General features: G+C 23.7%; 1 protein-coding gene across 1 annotated transcript in view; it reads left to right on the forward strand.

Moving 5' to 3' along the window:
• The window catches only part of LOC105361676 (membralin), a 57,783-nt gene extending 38,460 nt beyond the window's left edge, over nt 1-19,323 (forward strand). The window contains exon 11 of the mRNA XM_011498927.1: nt 19,221-19,323. Within this exon, the coding sequence (XP_011497229.1) occupies nt 19,221-19,323 (103 nt within the window). The remainder of the gene's footprint in view (nt 1-19,220) is intronic.
• The last annotated feature ends 804 nt before the right edge of the window (nt 19,324-20,127 follow it).

Below are 20,127 nucleotides of genomic sequence, written 5' to 3' on the forward strand. Positions count from 1 at the left end.
ACATAAAGTTTATTTTCATTTTTTGTAAAAATATTTAATTCAATATCAATAATTTTATAGATGAAAAAAAGATAGTTCATAAGTATATACAATTTAATAACTGTAATAACTTTAATAACTGTATTTAATTATTTTGTTTTTGACTTCAGAATTCCTTCACCTGTCTTAAGATTTGCGGCGGTGTTAATGTCATTGCATTCCTATTTCTCCATTTTATTCTCGCCCTTTTGGTCGATTATTTTATTACTCAATGCCACTATATAGATTTAGTTTTAATCAGAATCTTTTGTCTGGCTCGGAGATGCTGGACAGCGGCCGTCGGACAGGCGCCAAGTCTTAAACTTTCTCTTTTTTCATTTCTCGCTGTATCTAATGTCTTATTTAATTAACAAAAATTTAACAAAAATATAACTCCATTGATTCAAATTATAAATATTTTGCATATATAGGTATATAAAATATATTTAGCATACTTAAATTATTTTTGAAGATTATTAGTTATAAAGAAAATATAAAATATGTATGTCTAATATACAAAAATCTAATTAATATAATTATCTGCTTTTTAACAAACATTTGTACGGATATTTATAATTAGAAATATTAATATATAAATATTCTTACCAAACTAATTTATTTGATATTGGATTTAATTTTTATAGATAAAAAAACTTTTATTTTTGTGCAGTAAAAGTTTAAGTAATTTATTATACTTTTATTTTAATAAAAGTAAAAGTATAAGTTTTTTTAAATATGGATGCAACAACGGTATTATGAAATATTTATAAATAGTTATTTTCTAATTTGTTTTAATTCAAATATTAATTTTTAGAGATCTTTTTATCGCTATAGCATAGTGAAAAATACGATTCCAAATAAATGGTTTATTACAGTTATGATAACATTTCAGTATTATTTCCGTTGGGAATTGAAAAAGTGGTCTAATGCAATTATAATGAGAAAATTGAGATGAAGTGAAGTCGCAAGTAGTAGTTTGAGTTACGTGTAGATAGGCATCCTAGTATCCCACTCCACTCATTCTTTTTATCTAGTTCTCTCTTTTCTCGTCTCGACCCCAGGTGGATACAGTAGATGAAATTTATTCTTGCATAAATTACGATTTGTCGATGGAAATTCGACGGGAACAAATCGACATTCAACGCGTTTCTATATAGACTATACATATTATATAGGAACACAAGAGTACGAAATACATCGAGTTAGGGTGGAGGGGGGGGGGTCATTTAGTTACCGAAGCGAGAAGGATCAATTTACATGCTGACAAAACTACTGTGTTATATGTATGACTATATATTCATAAAGTCTACATTTACAAATAGTAAAAACAAAGATTCTGTAAGTTTTGTATAAATGTCTCCTTTCTTTTTATGGGTGTATAGAGTGTATATCCGATATTTTATAAATCATAATTTTTAAATTATTCTTTTGAATAACTTCTGAATAACTATCATTTTTAAACCTGTTGTCACTGTAAAATATCATAAACGTACGACTGCCGGTTTTATATTAAAATAAACATAAAAATAATAGAATTTCAGGGTTTTTATTAATTTATGCTGGAATAAAAATTTATCAGATTTATTAACTTTTTTATATTTTATAAGTACAATTAAATTAATTGTTATGTAAGTATCAATTTATGAATCTACCAACTTTAAAAGTAAATAATCAGTATTGGAGTATAATAAATATTGTAGGACTAATTATTCGATTTCTAAAACGTACATTGAATTAGTTGTTAATTTTGTATTATTGCAATATCAACGACTATCAACTTAAAAAAAAAATAGTTTATTGATTAATGATAAACGAAGAAATGAAAATTTAAAAACAATAACTAAATATTAAATTAAAATAATAAAATTTTAAATAATTAAAATAATTAAAATTAAATTAATTAAAAAGATTAATTAGAATGTTTCGATAAGTATAAAATGACATACTAAGAAAGATAATGACGCTGAAGATATTAGTTTATCTTGCACATTATCCTATTATCTTAGGTGTAATCCTAAGTTTGCCTGATATGTGCCGATACCTGTTTGGTAGAAGATTCAGAAGAACAAATAAAACTTTATTCAATTCAATAAGAATATTCAAATTTATAACGTATAGTAAAAGTCATATATTACAAATAGAATATTGAAGGATTTATTGTACTTTAAAATATTATATACAAGATAATTATGATGAGTATTATTACTAAATAGTTACATCCAATTTAAAAAATATAATTCAGTAGCATACTTTTGTTTTTTACTTATTGAAATGATATAATTTAAAAATTACACATTTTTAGAAGTTAGAAAATTTTAAATTTTGTATATTAATGGATGTATTTGATTGTATATTATGTACTTTACGCAATAAAACTTTAACAGATACGTATTGCTATAAATATATTTAGAGTTAGTAAAAGAAAACTGAAATTAATATTATTTCTAAAAATAAAAAGTAATGATATAATTTTATATATTTTTTCATTTTAGTTATTATCTAGTTATCATAATTCTGACTATACTTTGTCTTTATTTTACTTAGAAATGAAATAAAAAAGAATTTTCAAAGTGTACATTCCTATAGAAAAATTATAAATAAATAAAATAATAAAATCCGATTATATATTTATTCCAAAAAAATCAAATTATTAATATTTTATCTATTTAACAAAAATTTCTTTTTATATTTCGAAATTTATAAACAAAAATTAAATCATATGTTCAGTAACTTCAATAAACCATAATATCAATTCTTTTCTAGTACACGTAACGTATATTATAAATGTATACATATGAATTCAGAAAATCATGACGAAAATGTTAAAAGTTAATAATTTTTTTGAATTTCATATTTAATTAATGATTAAATACATCGCTGATTAAATATTGTATTTAACTGTTATAACGGGAAAGTAATTTCCCGTTAAAAATAAGGTCGTGTATGCGAAGTAATCATTGATAGGTTCTTATATCTGTGTATTCACTTATGATTTTTGATGAATTATAGTGATTCAATAGTTTAATAATTACCTATTTGAATATATATATATATATATATATATATATATATATATATATATATGTCTATATTTATATTTATATTTATAATAAAATTAATAAATCTTCTATAATTTATCAAAGTTAGAGTATGCAAATATTGTCTAGAAGATAAGACAATTAGTTATTCCACTAATGAAGCAAATCAAATATAAGCATTAAAATATTAGCATACATGTTTTCTTTTGATATAAAGCCTACTTTTATAATATGCTTCCTATATCTCAGTCGATTATTGTAACAATCATGCTTAAAATTTATATAAATATTTTATTTTCGAATTTTCGATTAATTATTTATTTATTAACATATAACATATAAATTACTTCTATTTTTTTATAGCTGTTACAATATATTTCCTGCCTATTCTACATAATCAGAAAAAATTGATTATGAATACACTGCCCAGTGCTTTATTACACAGTTATATCGATCCTTTTAAACATCTGTTTAAAATCGCTTGTGTATGTACATTGTGTTTTACTCATAATTGGGTGTATTTAAAATATTATAGATAATATAAGAAAACAAAAGCACATAAACAAACAGATAAGAGGCGACAGAGCGAATTTTGAATTATTTATTTATTATTTTGAATTATTATTCTAAATTAATGATTAATTAATTGAAGTTTTAATTAATTTTCGATAATTAGATTCAATTTTGCTTGATTAACTCAATGAAGGATACGCAATTACAAAAAGGTTTTGGAACACTCGAATGGAAAAAAAGATAAATTTATTAATTATATTTATCGTTTAAGCTACTGTTTTAATATCATGAACTTTAACTGAAAATTGTACAATTCCATATGCTTTATTATGTAAATTTTATAATCAATTAATAATTAAATTCAGTTTTTCAAAATTTTTTCAAAATAGAATTTACATTTAGATCTATTTTTCGTATGGTTTATAATATATTTTTTAATTGATTCTAAGCATTCTAAACTATTTATATTTTTCATAATAAACATGGATTATTTTCAAATTTGAGAAAAAGTGAGTAAAATAATCTTAGGTTAACAGTGTAAAGAGTAAAATAATTCAAACCAATATAGTTTGTTTACATCAGCAAAGTTCATCACAGCAAATTTTAAGATAAAGTATTATCATACTCTGCGTGAATGAAGGGTGAAAAATAGGCTTGTAGTATCTGGAAAGGCATTGGGGCGATTAATTAGCGAAGACCTTGTGTCTCCACAGAACAAGCGTCCTATCCTGGATTCACGTGCGTTAACGCTTGGATGATTTCATTACTCGAATCCGGTTGGGTGGTACAGTGAAACGACATTCTATTAAATTGTGGGCGTCAACTGGCCAAGATGCTTCTGTCATTTGTGCGACGCCATGGCGAATCTATTTGCATAGTAATAGTGCGACACAAGGCCGATGACATCGTTTTCATTTAGAAATATCAAGACCCAACGGTTCGCGCTATCCGATTCGAAGGCTCTGGGGTAGCCGTGTTTTTTTTACACTTGTTGCCCTGTCTTATATTATTGTTGATCATTACAAAAAAAGACTGAATTAATTTTGGATAAGAATACGTTAAATGAAATTCATATTAACTCTAAATGGATTAAACTATTTGTAATATATGTGAAGCATAATTTAAGCCATTAGTAGGAATATTAGTTTTTTAAATCGAAGAAGTATGATTAAACTCTTCGGAACCTTATTTTTTATATTACAAGGTTTATTTTAAATGATTGCTATATTTTATGAATATAAAGTCATTTAAAATATACAAAGATTTACATAAGTATATTAATTTTTTACAATTAAAAATTTAAAAGATATTGATTTTTTATCCGTTTATATAAAATTAATTACTTCAAAAATTTATGTTTGAATTAAAAAAAAATTAAGATACAAATGCTTCATTTTTGTAAAAAATGTTTCAAACATAAATAAATAATTGATTTGAAATAAAATAGATATTCCATAATCAGAAAATGTCTTATTCATTAGTATAATATCAACGGTACTAATCTATTCGTAATTTATGTTCTCCTATAAATTACATGCGCAATCTCGGTCAAATCAATTGTAAATGCACCAAATTTGGAATATAAATATATGCAGGAGGGGGGGGGGTGAGAATCGGACTAGTGGATGTTCTCTGAATATCGAATATTTAAGTGCAAGCGACATACGTGGGCTTCTAACTCTTTAAATTAAAGGATTAGTATCTCTAATTGCAAAACTTGAAGAAGAAACCTTGAGATCCGATCACCTAACTTACCAAATCACAGATAGCAAATCAGAAGATTAAAGTGTGTATTGCTAAGGTCGAACAAAATTAACAATAACGATAAAGGTTAACTAATTTCAATTCCTCCCGAGAGTTTTGTACTTACTGTATGAAACCATCTAGCCTCACCTTTCTATAATCAAGCGAGGATGGATTGAGCAAATTTTTAAGAATATGCGTGCATAGACGAGTTACTTCAATCATTATTACTAATTGCATCGGTACTATGATATTTCCAATATGCTATGCCGCGGATCTCACTTGCCCTCCGAGGCTACTGCTGTGAAGTAAATGTTATCTAATTTAAAAAATTGGTAACCTCCATTTCAAATACTTTATCCAAAGCAATCTGTTTTTTCCAATTAACGAAAGACTAATATTCTATTTTAAATGTACATTAAATCTTAATAATAATCTTAAAGTTATTTAATTATTCAATTTTATCTCTATATATTAAAAACATTAATTTTGTTGCAAAATGATTCAAAAGGAAAAGCTTATAAATTGACTTATAATTGAAAGTATTTACGTCGAAAATACTCTAACATTCATAAAATATTTCAATTAATTTATAATGTAAAATTATAAATTATAGAAGAAACAAGAATAATTTTCAATTTTAAATATCAATAGTTGTAGAAGTTTGTATGAAAGATATTTAAAAAATTTGATTAAATTGGATATTTTTAATAAAAATATAAGCTCGAAAATTTTATAAATAAAAGAAATAGTTTGTAATTAATAAAAAAAATATAAATATTTTTATACAAAATCGTATTACAATATTGTTTTTGATATATGAAAAATGTTGTTATCACTTATTAAAATATTATTGAGTTCAAATTATTTTTATTACACTGAATGTTGTAAAAAATCTTATTTATTATGCTCTGTAGATATAGGAACTATATCAAAACAAAGCAAAAGAAGAAACGATAATGAAAAATGTATATTCAATAACATTATTATCTTTTTAAATATAGATATTCTGTATAAAATAGTAAAAATATAGCGATTCTGTATTTAGAATGGCATTTTAATACCTTGATTTGATATTCGTCAACATTCTTATAACAAATGGTCAATTGTTATTCGATTGTATTGCGGTAAAAGCGATGTAATAGCCTTAGTTTATTTTAAGTTTATTTTACGCTAGTTTGAAGTAATCTTGATTTAAAGATGAAAGCTCCGAAGAAACGACTATTTTCATGTCCTAAAGAAATAAAGATTACAAGATGTATGTATACAAACAAGGAAATTCATATCAGCATATATATTTAATTATTTATTTAACGATAAACAGACAAAGAGAGAGCGAGAGAGAGAGAGAGAAATGGTTTCTTTCAAATAACAATAAACTGGATGCAATAGAGAAATAGCATTTATTCTCTTTTATAATTATCTTCGGATTTGTAGAATAATCTTTCCCATGAAGCCAGCTTTTAGCATTAATTTCTTCAATTTTTTAAAGCAATTCCTGTTACTACGCCGAGAATGCAAAACGATGTATACCTCTCTTTAAATACACGCATCAAAGAGCACTTGATACATTTTCCCGAAGATGTGTTAATTAGTTTCAATATTCATTGTTGCTATTTACTCACCTCGTTAAAACAATAATATTTTTCCTGTACTTATTAAGTGTCTCGATTATCACTGTAAGACATAGAGGAAAAAAGGATAAATGATAAACGCATTTTACAGTTTAATTGCTTTTTCATTTCAGGCACTCTGATTTAATTCCCAGATACGAATTCATGTGTGCGAGTACGTGCTAATGTATAGAAATTATAATGGATAATCTCTGCAAATTAATTTGTAACTTGAATATTCTATCGAAGGAACAAAAATAGGGGAGGAAAAGACTTGAGCCAAGAAGATAAAATAGTAAGAGATAGAAACAGAGAGTAAGGGTGAACAAGAGCTTTTCAGAGGGGTTGTTAATATTACTTGTACGGCCATATCTAGTCTTGTTTGTTGCGCTAATAGCTAATTAGCTGAGAGATATACCATCCCAATTGTGTCGAATTGTTATCGAGTTGTCTTTCGTTTTCTGTGAAAATGTTTTGGAAGAAAAAACCATCCTCAGTCTTTTATTTTGTCTACATTTGATAATGTTTATTTCCTCGTGTGTTATAAATTATTTAAATTATTATTTGTTTCCTTATAATTTGTTTAAAGAATAATTTTCACTAATTATATAACATTGATGTATTATTCACTTGACTAAATAATATAGTTTATTTCATTATAAAATGAAAGGTAAAATAGTATTGCAATACAAAATAGATTCAAATAATGTAATTAAAAATTTACTAATATTTAGTTTCTTTATATTTTTATTAATTATTAGTATTGAGGTGATTGATCATTTGTGAAACATTTTAATGTAAATCTGATATATATATTTTTTTAATAAACTAATCTTTAATGAACTAATATTATAGTGGAGATGTTTATAGTTTGTTAATATCATAAATATTCTATTTATTGTAAATAAAATACAAGGAAATTAAATTTGTATTTAATAAAAAATATTAAAATAGTTCTCATTCATTTAAATATGAAGAGGTAATGCATAAATCTTCCCTGAAGAGGATTAAAGTAATTATAATAAAAATTCTAAAAACTATACGCACAGATCTGTCCATTAATAAATCGGAACAATTCGATTCAACGCTATTAGTTGTATAACTAAGACGCATCCTAATTTATACAACTTCGATAATAAAAGGAGAAGTAACGACAGGTTGTTCCCTCGTTATATCCTTAATATACATATATAGTATTTATATTTAAAGATATATCATACATTATATGGGATAGCCTGGTCCATTTCGATATGGTCCTTTCCTCTTAAGATTTAGAGAAGTAAATGGCAAATAAACAATCGTATACGTTTTCTCAACTTGTGACGATATAAATATATGTATACGCATGTCTGATACAATCTATTTATTCTCGATATCCCATTTTTGTAGATGCTTGTCAATCAAACTTTTGAGAATGAATTAATTTTTTTGGTTTTCATATTCCATGCACTTTTTAATTGTCAGATAAAAACAATGTAACAATATAGGTAAACAAAATAACGATTTACTACTAATTTTTAATGGATAACATCAAATTATTGAAAAAAATGAAATATAGTTTCAATTAAATACAAAGATGTTTAAGAAATAAAATGATTAATTTGTTCCTCATTTATTAAAGGATTTATTCTTTACTTTTTAAAGAGATCTTTTAATACATCTATATTTCTATTAATCGTGAAATGTTATATAGCATGATACATTTATTATTGAGAATGAGTATGCTATTTTCAAATTTATTTAATAATTTATTTAATGAATAGGCTTAAAACATATTAAAAACTTAAATTTATTTATAAGTATCTTATATATCAAGTTTTTAAAATTATACTATAATGAAAAAACGAAATTAATTTTATTATTGACTAATATAATATTGAAATAACTTTATGTAAAACGTATAATAAGTAGCATTATGTAATTATTTTGATATTGGCTATTTGAGTATTTATATATTTACGCATTTTCTTTATTTGAGATCAAGTTAGACGGGGCATTATCTTTTATTTTAATGAAATCTGTAAAAAAAATGATTAAAATATTTAAATTATAATAAACTATAATGCATTTACTACACAAATATTGCAAGGTATATTAATAATAAAATTTATTGTATTTTGCACCTATCTATCTGTACAGTCAATAATTAAAAGTCGTCATGTATATATATACTCTTTTCCACTGTCTATCAAAATGCAAGAAAGGGAAGCGTAGCAAAGAAATTATTATTTTCATTAATATGTAACTTTTATAATTGAATGTACGGATTAATAGACCTTTGATTATATCAGTAATGTTTTATTTACAATTAAAATGATTTGTTTATAAATTAAAAATAAACAGAAATATATTTTAGGAATGATATTAATATTATCAATATTAATAAGTATACAAATTTACATCTAAATTTTTATAATCGATTACGTATACCTGAATTGATAATTTTAGAAGTGTTTTTTAAAATTTACCTTTTTTAATATTTATAGGAAGTATATATATATATATATATATATATATATATATATATATATATATATATATATATATATATATACATGTACCTATATTTTAATACATATTTATTATATAGATATTAAATATATATTTTAATAAACAATTATAGTCAAACGTATAAGATTCATAATTTAGACATTTTTGAGATTGTTTTTTAAACGAAACTTTAAAAAAATTAATATTTTAAAAAATAATATTAGAAGTCAATTTAATATTATTTTAATTTATTAATTTATTCTAATTTATTATTGATATTTCATAAAATTTTGTATGTTATTTAAAACTAATATAAACAACCAATACATATAGAGTATATATTTTTATTGCATAATAGTCGTATATTGTATTCTTTTAGTTTTTTTTTCTTATAAATAGTAAAAATTCATACATATTTTCTTCGACAACATTTATATTGTACTTTAATCTTTATTAAAGTATATGATGAAGAAATAAGTAAAGATAACTTCTGTTGGTGGGGGAATAGTAGGTGGAATACAAATCAAGAACCGATTCCTTATTTCACTAGAGTATCACAGATTACGGAGGTTTGCGTGCGTATTATGCTTTTTGTAGAATTTTTCAAATATGATAAATACATTTGAATAATAGAAGGATTTTTATATTTTAGATATCTAAATAGTAATTCTTTTGTACGATCTTATATTTCTAAGAGAGTTTTTTAATTCATATAGAAATTAGGATTATTATATACTACAATATCTTGTGAATTTTTGTTTGCAAAATTTTCATTTTCAAAAAATTATTTGAATCTGCTTCAGCGTTATGATTTCTGATTTCAATTTTCTTTTTTATTACTGATAATTGAATTACCGAGTTTATTTATTCGACTCTCTTCATTCATTTTTTTTTATTTTGACTGATTATAGGTATACACTATGTTTTTGCTGTTAAGGATTATTTACAAAATAATAGATATATTGTTATTTGTTGAAAATGATTATCTTTTTCGTTATTTGCGGATTTTTACAACAAGATATTGAAAAATCATTTATTTTTATTCTTATTTTAAATTAAGTAAAAATATTTTTGTTTTTGTATAAAACTATAGTTCCTTTTGTTATCAATATTATAACAAATTTATCTAAATTTAGATTATGAAATTTTAATATCTAAAGTATTTTATAAAAATATATAAATGGTTGAATTCGTTTGATTATTATTAATGATTTGTATAATGATAATATTCTACGTTTTATTTGTTTTAGTTATAAGACTAGAAATAATTTAAGTAATAAGCTATATTTTATTATGATGTCATCAATGAACATTAAGTATTTCATAAGTAAAGTAAGAAATTATTAAATTATTACATCTACAGGGGATTTTGTATAAAAAATATCATAAAAATATGTTTCACTTTATTAAATTGATGTTGTAGTACATTAGCAAAATAAATTCTTATTTTGCAATATATCTAGTTGTTATAAACTAATTTACGCATCGAGGCTTGAAATACTAACGCAAACATATTTACAAGCCATATGATATATTATTTCATTTTCTGCTAGGAAAAAGTGATAATATTTAAATTGATGTTAACACAGAATGCTCGCTTTTTTTTGCTCGAGAAAAAGACAAAGATGGCAGTTTCCATTCTGATACCCCTCACGGACCTGTATCTTATCTTTTTTTTTAAAGTTCTTCCTAAATAGAAAGATGAGGTAAAAATTCTTGAATAAGTGTATCCAAACCATTTGAATAATACATTAATCAATAATACTTACATATATATTGGAACTATAGGAATATTTTTCTATTAAGTGTTGTTATTATATAGATGTATTGTAATGCATTAAAAAGTATGTATGTAAGATATTACATATAATTAATTGGATGTAAATGTATTTATATATTATGTTCAGGTTTTGCTGACTAGACTAATAAATAATATTATTGCAAATCCTACCCAATATTTTACAAGGAAGTAGAAAGACTTTCATATATAAAATCATAACTTTCTTCATCTCTTACGAAAAGCTCTAGTGATAATCACCTAGTGATTCGTTCCCATCCTATACCTATTTATGTATACGCTTATTGTGTATACATTTTATTTAATATATATAAAAATATAGAAATCTCTAGATTTCGTTTCGATATCCTTCTTTATATTGATTATATTAATATATAATATTATAAATAGAAATAATTCATTTATATTTATAAAAATATATTTAAAATTTTCATCGCTTATCATAATATAGCTCAATCAAATATCGTTGCTATAAAGATGCGTTTTTGTTGTGTTATAATTCCATTTATGTTAATGTGGCGAATACTCTAATAATGCAATGCTGTAATGAAATTTTTGATGATTTAATTAAACGATACTTTAACTTTTTAGATAATGATCATAAAAATTAAATTAAATTTTTCATTAAATGTTTTCAATTATTTTTCAAAAATGTTTTTTGTAAATATTCAATCACAATTCTATAATAAGTTCAGCTTGAAACAATTTAAAAAATAAATGATCAATTATCAACGTCAACAAGTTTGACCTCTCTTCATACTCTTCAGGAATATTTATTGAATAAATATTTTTTAGCGCACTTTAATCGAATTATCTCTCAACGAAACTATATTAACAGTAAAATGGTAGAAGAATTGAAAAAGAGAAAATAAAAAGAGCTGGTTATTTATATAGCAGTATATATGTATATATTGAGTAGAGAAAAAGAAAATTCAATATTTTTGTAGCATTCATATGATATCGGGATTTTTTAATAATTTATCTAAAAATGAATTTTTTATCTAAAGATGTAGCGTTTTTACTTTTTACAGGTTTTATACTTTTTTAAATGATTCCTTAAATTTAATTATATAATTTGTTTATTATTTATTTTTTATTTTCAGTTTGAATAAGAATTTAGTCACATGGAATTGAAATTACAAGTCAATTTTCCTTAAAAATGACTAACAATTTATATATATATTCAAATAGACAAGCGTATATGCATATATTCGTATATAAAACAATACATCATTTCTAAAGTCTCCTTTCTTTATTTTTCTCTTTCTCTTTCTCCTTTTTTCTTTCATTGAATCGCCGTTATTCCTCCTGGCGTTGAATCTGGCTGGTTGCCCTTTAGATTTAACCATTTATCCACGTGGAGATTGGTCAAGCAACCCACATACAGGCACATACTCTCGTTTCATACCCCGCGGGATACTACCAGCAGCCCGCTGACCAGATTGCTTTTATACTATGAATTGATTGACAATATTCTTACGTTAGACGAAATATTCTTCAACCACTTTGTCTAATTATATACTACCTATACATCTCCACATGTATCCGCAATTTCGCTTTTATGTAACATCATTTTCTCAGCCCTCTTCCTTTATTTTTCCTCTTCCGTGTACATAAATATTATGTAATAGAAATTGAACATTGTTATTGCATTAACGTCGACCAAAAAATTCTCTCAAGCAAGAAAACAATAGCATTTCATGAGATCTTTGATATTTATTAAATTTTATTATTACGATGCTAAGAATTTAAACGAACAATGTAATGTCATACGTTTGTTTCGTAAATAATCATAGTTAATTACAATTTTTTTATAGCGTTATATGATTTTGTAAGAGTTGTAACATTTTGTTATAGCTACATACATAACGATAGCGTTATTTTTCTTTTCATGATATATTTAATTCGCAAGGAAAGTAATATTCACCAATAATAAAAAAAAGTATATATCATTCTCACTTTAATCTTCATTTTAATGGAATTTCATTTCTCAATCTAATTGATTAAAAATATCTTTAAAGTAAATTGTACAGACTAAATATTATTTAATTAAATTCTATTCAATGGATTAAATCTTAATTAAACTGTACCTGATATGCAAGTATATACGTATGCGTAATACAATTGCATTTACATGTACATACACATATGTATACAAGATAAGTATTAACAATTTCAAAAGATTACAACTAGATGATTGTTAACAATTTGTTATTTAAAATATTTTAAGTCACTATTTAAAATTACGCATATCCAGAAAATTAGTTATAGAGTTATTTAGTATATTAAGCATTCGGATTGAAAAATAATGAAGGTAATAATTACAAAATCGGGTATCACGTTGAATATAATGTTACTTATATATTTTTCGTTATTTTTGTAGTCGCAATCATCAATTTTTCAATAACAGAGTTGATTTTTGAGCTCGACACATCCTTTCACGTCATCTTGGTATTATCATTTTTTTGACATATGTTTTTTAAACTGATATAGTATTTTAATTATTATTGATATATTGACTATTTTATTACTTAATTTTTCTAACGATTGTTTGTTATTTTTACTGTTGATTTTTCGAAAGTATATAAAAATAATTTATTGTATATTATATGTTTATAATTTTTAATCAAAGAGTTTATAATAGATTTTTTAATGAACTTATTTATTTTATAATTTAATTATTGTAAGTACACATACATTTAATTTTAATTTTTTTATACAAATATTCAATGATTTATCTTTTTCTAATTATCTAATTCTTTCATACCTTTTCTTTTACAATAATTATATATTTAGAGGCTTAATTACAGGAGAAAATAAAATAGAATACAAAGATTTTTTAATTCTAATTAATGTTTCAATTAAAAACAATGTACAATCGATATTTATAAATTCATAATAAATTATAAATTCATATTTTTAATCTGCATTTGGAAAATATATTTAGAATTTTTGTAAAGAATACTTGTTAAATATTTATTTCTGTATACAAGAATTTCTTAATAAAAATTAAACGTAAGTATTATAATAAATATATTTTCTTGTAAGGAAATTACAGTGTTCATAATTATGAGACTCTCTCTCTCTCCCACTCTCTCTCTCCCACTCTCTCTCTCCCACTCTCTCTCTCCCACTCTCTCTCTCCCACTCTATATATATATATACATACATAATTCTTCGAAAATGGTATTACTTATAATTTGTTATTGATATCCTGTAAAGAATGCATTAGACTCAATTATATATAATTCAACAGTTCTATTTACCATGCCAGTTATATAAAACCAAGAATTATATATAAGTATATTATAACAAGTATTTATATATTCATATTTTTATATTTAGTCTTCCGAAAAATATGAAACAGTGTAGATCATATAATAAATACAATGTATACATTGATTCGAATTTACATACCGTATCACTTAAGGTATATAGTATGTAATTAGCACATAAATAAGTTTTTATTAAAAAATGTTTTAATAGTAAAAATTGCAATTTATGTTATTCATTCTTCAAATTTAAATAAAGTCGTTTCAAACAATTAAAGCAAGTATAGAAATTGTTAATGTTAGTGTTTTTTAGTTTTATAGAAAATATTTTTCGATGTACAATTAGCTCTACTATTTTTATAAAATACAAAACGATTGAATTTAAAAAATATTTAAATCGATTTCATACAATATAAGTTATTTAAAATGTATAATCAAAAGGTAAAATTAAAATTTAATTATATAAATTTAAACGTGAAGGAATTTTTTTTTAATGTATCTAAATTTAATTTAGATGAAATTTTTATTTTATAATAGTTAAATTCACTATATTTTAATATATTTTCTGTTTAATTGCATAACTAAATAAACTTATACTTATTATGTAAATTGGATGACAATTACTATTTATTATGCAATAAATTATATAAGAATAATATTATTATATATTCATAGAGCTTTTTCAATTTTTAAATTTAAATTTAAACAGCTATCAAAGAGTATTTAACCAAAATTGTTTAAAAAATAATAGTTTTAAATGACAACGTATTTATATTATAATATAGATTTTAATTAATACAATTTGCATTATATTGTAGAAAATACATTTCTATTATAAAAGTTTTTGTGAACATCTTTTTATTATGAAGTAAGTTACAGTTACGGATAACAAGTGCAATACTACTTTATAAAAATGTCTCAATGATTTTAGTAGTAATATTTATTGTTTTAAAAGTATCATTTTCAGTGTTTATTATCAATTATCGTTTCAAGAAGAAATTTAAAGGAGCATGATAATGTCCTATTTTTTTCGCCATGACCGACATTGAAGTTATGGAAACCAGAAAGATTGAAAAAAGAAAAGATTATCGGACGTACTCGAGGCAAAATGAGTATAGCCGATTTGAAATAAGACGTAAAAATAAAAAACAATAGATTCTTTTGTAAAGTGGTAGAAAGGACTGCCTGCCTGTCTATGTGGTTAAATCTCATATTACGTATTCCGAGAGCATTACGTTGAAAGTGACTCTGGGTTGGCATTCGACGGCGATTCTCAGGCAGATAATTTCTTCTCTATTTCTTCGCCTTCATCGAATTCAGGAACAAATGGATAGATACTTTATCCTAGTGAAAAGAATAGCTGGTTAGACTTCTGCTCTCAATTTTTTGTTATGCCCCGTATTGCAAGCCCTGAAACTAGATTGAGTCAGATTAACGGACTTGATGTATCATAAGCGATGAAAAATTGTTTATGATTTTCAAAATTTTTTCACACATTTTATTATAATAGTGTTGGATTTTTATACTTAAAAATATATGAATACATTTTTAAATTTTATATATGCAATATTGCAAGACAATTATTTTATTGTTATTTTATATCGACATTTTATTTAGTAAACGAATTTTTTCATATTATTTACGGTACATTTGGTACCAGTTATACTTTAATTTCAAGTTTTAAATCAAATTTACGTAAAGTTAGCTCTTATTTTTTTGATATGCAAATTAATTTGCATTATATGTTTTTACAATCTTGAAAAACTATTGTTATATTTATGTTATTAATACTTATTTCATAATATAATATTCATATATATATAATCAATTAGCGACTATTTTGAACAAATAAATTATAATATAAAAATAAAAAAGATTATTTTTATATTTATTTTATTAATAATTTTTTTCAAATTAAATCCTAATATTAATTACGATTGAAAAAATATTGTTTGTATAATATTAATCAATACAAATAATAAATCTTATTTAATAATTAATTTTGCTTTTATTATTGATTAATAGTTTTAAAAATAATGAATTATTTCTGTCTTATATACTTTGACTCGAATATAAATTTTTAAAATAATATTATATTAAAAAATATATATATTTAATTGGGGATAAAATAATTGATTTAAACGACATTCATTGGTATTGTATTATTTAATAAGGAGATTAATAAAATATAAAATTAATATAGTTAAGAAAACTATATTTATTGCTATGTGCTTGAGAAAATCTGATGAATATATATATATATATATATATATTCAGTTTAGTAGAATATCCATTATTATTAAAATTTGACATTTATTTCAGAGAAAATAGAAAATGGTTATTTAATTCAAACTTTATTATTTAAGGCTTAAATTCTCGTATCTAATTTATAATCATAAAAATTTATACATAAAATAAATATATTTTATAATTTTATATGCATTACATTGTTTAAAATAAAAAAAATTAAATCCTTCAAAAAAAATCTTTGTTCTTTAATAGGCATTTAAATATCAGCTATTGATATTAAACGAACTAAATCAACTAAACAGTAATTATTATGCAATAGTATTAACATGTACATGTGGAAATTCAATACATTAATATTATCGCGGATGGAATTAATTATTAATTATTTATCGATTATTCTTAGATATATAATTCGGTTATTGCATTAACAGCTTTATGTACTTTTTGCGGGTTCTCTGTCATTCTTTGAAATATACAGTTTGTGAGTTTAATATAGCAAATTAAATCCTCTCATTAATTTATTTGTTTGTGCATAAACTTTTGCTTTTTTTGCTTAGAGATAAAATTAATAAATGTTAATGCAGTGCTTCTATTATGATTTCTGTAATATAGAATTATACATGTACTTGACTTACGAGGATTTTTATTTATGCTCCATGAAAATAAAGTATGAAATTTATTTCTAAGATTTGATTCTATGTCGTACTCATTATTTCTGTAATCTTAAATATAAATAAATCGATATCATTAGTGACATTTAGCTCATTATATTAGGAGATGTGTATATAAATTTATCATACTGAGTACAAATAGAATTACCAAATTAAAAAATTGCTTTACTGTAAATATAGAATAAAAATCATTGTACATTTATTATTGATACATATTATATAGAACAATATAAACAAACGTATATCGAATAATTTTTATATTCTTAGTTGAAAAATTAACAACTTTTTAAAGTATAACTTTAAGAAAGTATTTACAGTTTAAAATTATATGATAATATAAACATAAAATGTTTTGATTTCAAAATTAATTATTTTATTTATCTCTAAAGTTTCATATTCAATATTTTGATTTTATTTTCAATACGACTTATTTTAAATAATTAGAAAGTAATTCGATATAATTAAAAGTAATTATTATTTACAGCTAGAATATGGATTTGTATATAAATCTTATTTTTATTTTAATGTTTTTAAGTGTTTTATTTAGATTTATATACCTAACTATAACTGTAATATACTTATATTTTGTTATATTTCCTTTTAATTGTTGAAATATAGATATATTTTTGGAAAAATGAATTAAAGTTTTATTTGTTTAAGTTAAAGTAGTTTGAAATACAATTTGGAAGAACTATTGAAAATGTCATTATGAACTATTTAGTTATGATTGAATTAGATAAATAGTAATTTAGTCATATGATCATATTTTAGGATGCTTGTCTTTTCTTTTTAAAATAATAATTTTGTTTCTTGAATCTGTTTTAAAATAATAAAATTAATTTTAATTTAATAATAGTAATTTATGTTATTGAGAAAGAGTAACCTTATTTGATTCATTTTTATTTATTCTTGAAATTTACATTAAGCAGAACTTCTATAAAAACTGCAGATTATATTTAATTGCTTAAAGTGAAATATAAACTTTGGAGGTCTATATATACTTAGATAAACAGTAATTTCTCAAAGAAAAAAAGCAATTAAATATTAAATTTGTGCCGAATACCAAATTATTCATGTAATACGAACATTCCTATAAGAAGGTATAGAATTTCCATTTCAGCTTTCATAAATACAATATTTTCGTTTCTACAGTGGAATCTACATTAGTAAATTTTGCCAGTTAATATTAGACAATGAGGTAGTCTATTAACAGTTCCAATCTTACAAAGATACTGTTAGTTTTGGCGCTTCTTTTCCTCCTGTATATCTTTATATTTTACCCACTGTATATTTTGATGTAGTTCGAATACTTGCTGAATTTAAAAATTTAAATAATTATAATATAAATCATTGTGACAATTTTTTGCTATATTTTTATTCAAAATATAATATACTGTAGGAATGATATAATAAAACTCTAATATTAAAATATTTAATATCATAATATTAAATTTATAGTATTGAATAATCTTTCGATTATTATATAACATCGCCTCGATACGATTTTAGAACGTTTTTGTTGCTTTCGAAAACTAAGATTTGTTGCTTAAGAAGAAAAGTGTACGAATTGCGATTAATTTTCAGGAATTGATAAGCCATGTAGAAGTTAAATGTTTGTCTATATGCTAATTGTGAAGCAGTGCATGCTATATTTATAATAAGAGTGATGATGTAAGCAGCTGCAGATCTAAAATATAATTGAATTAATTACGAAAATAAAATGACTTATGTGTTAATTATATGCCATAAATAAATGAAACTCTTTTTGCAACTTATTACGATATCATTTAATTTTTGTTATTGTTTAAAAATAGTGTACGGGGCGAGGAGGGCCAAGTAACTAAGATTAGATGTGAGCTCCTGATGTTGATAGGAGGATTGCAGGCTAGTGGACAAGATAGTACATGTATTCAATAAAGAGCAGTTTTGTTATTTAGTTTGTTTTATTTATGATTGTACTAGTTGAATTATAATTAGTTTTATTTTTATAATTGATTTTTTTACTTTTCTTGATTTGTATGTTTATTGCCACTGAGCTATCACATAAGTCGCATACACAGGAAGAAGTTGATGCCTTGCTGGTCCTCTATATGTAACACACGTGTAGATGAAATAATACACACAGAAGAGCGAGGTCGTAAACCCCCGCGCTTCCTTGTATATGAGCACGTGGCGTCGCTTGAATTGCTTGTATTATGTTTTGCAGATTGGCGTATATAGCTTGATATAGTTAAGAATTAATTTGAAATGGAACGTTACCTCGTGAGTCTGCACGTTGTGTATAGCTATGTTTTGTCTTATTCTTTGTATTGCCTCGTAGGGCTCCTTGTAGTTGATTGTATATACTGTGCGGACTAATGTTCGTAGTTCTCGATTCCCTTTTTTGTATTACACTGCTGCGAGTGTATGATTTGATTATCTAGTACTTGTGTTGAATAGATTAATCTTGGACCTTTGCGTTTAATTGACTTGTTCTTTTTCTGTTAGATAAGATAAGATAAGTGATTGTGCCGTGCCGGTGTTACCTTTTTTAAAGCCTTCTCTCGACCACACGGTAGTCGGTGAGAATTCCCTCTCTTTTGGTGTCGTCAATCAGAGCTGTCTTGTCGATCATGGCGTTGCCAATGAGATTTAGTCTTATTAGTGTGCCCAATCAGAATTCTTCTTTAGTTTATGGTAATTCTAATCACGGCGCCTTTCGAGTGGTGGGGTCTCCCACCA

This window comes from Ceratosolen solmsi, unplaced genomic scaffold (assembly GCF_000503995.2).
Source record: "Ceratosolen solmsi marchali unplaced genomic scaffold, CerSol_1.0 scaffold30, whole genome shotgun sequence".
Classification (NCBI taxonomy): domain Eukaryota; kingdom Metazoa; phylum Arthropoda; class Insecta; order Hymenoptera; family Agaonidae; genus Ceratosolen; species Ceratosolen solmsi.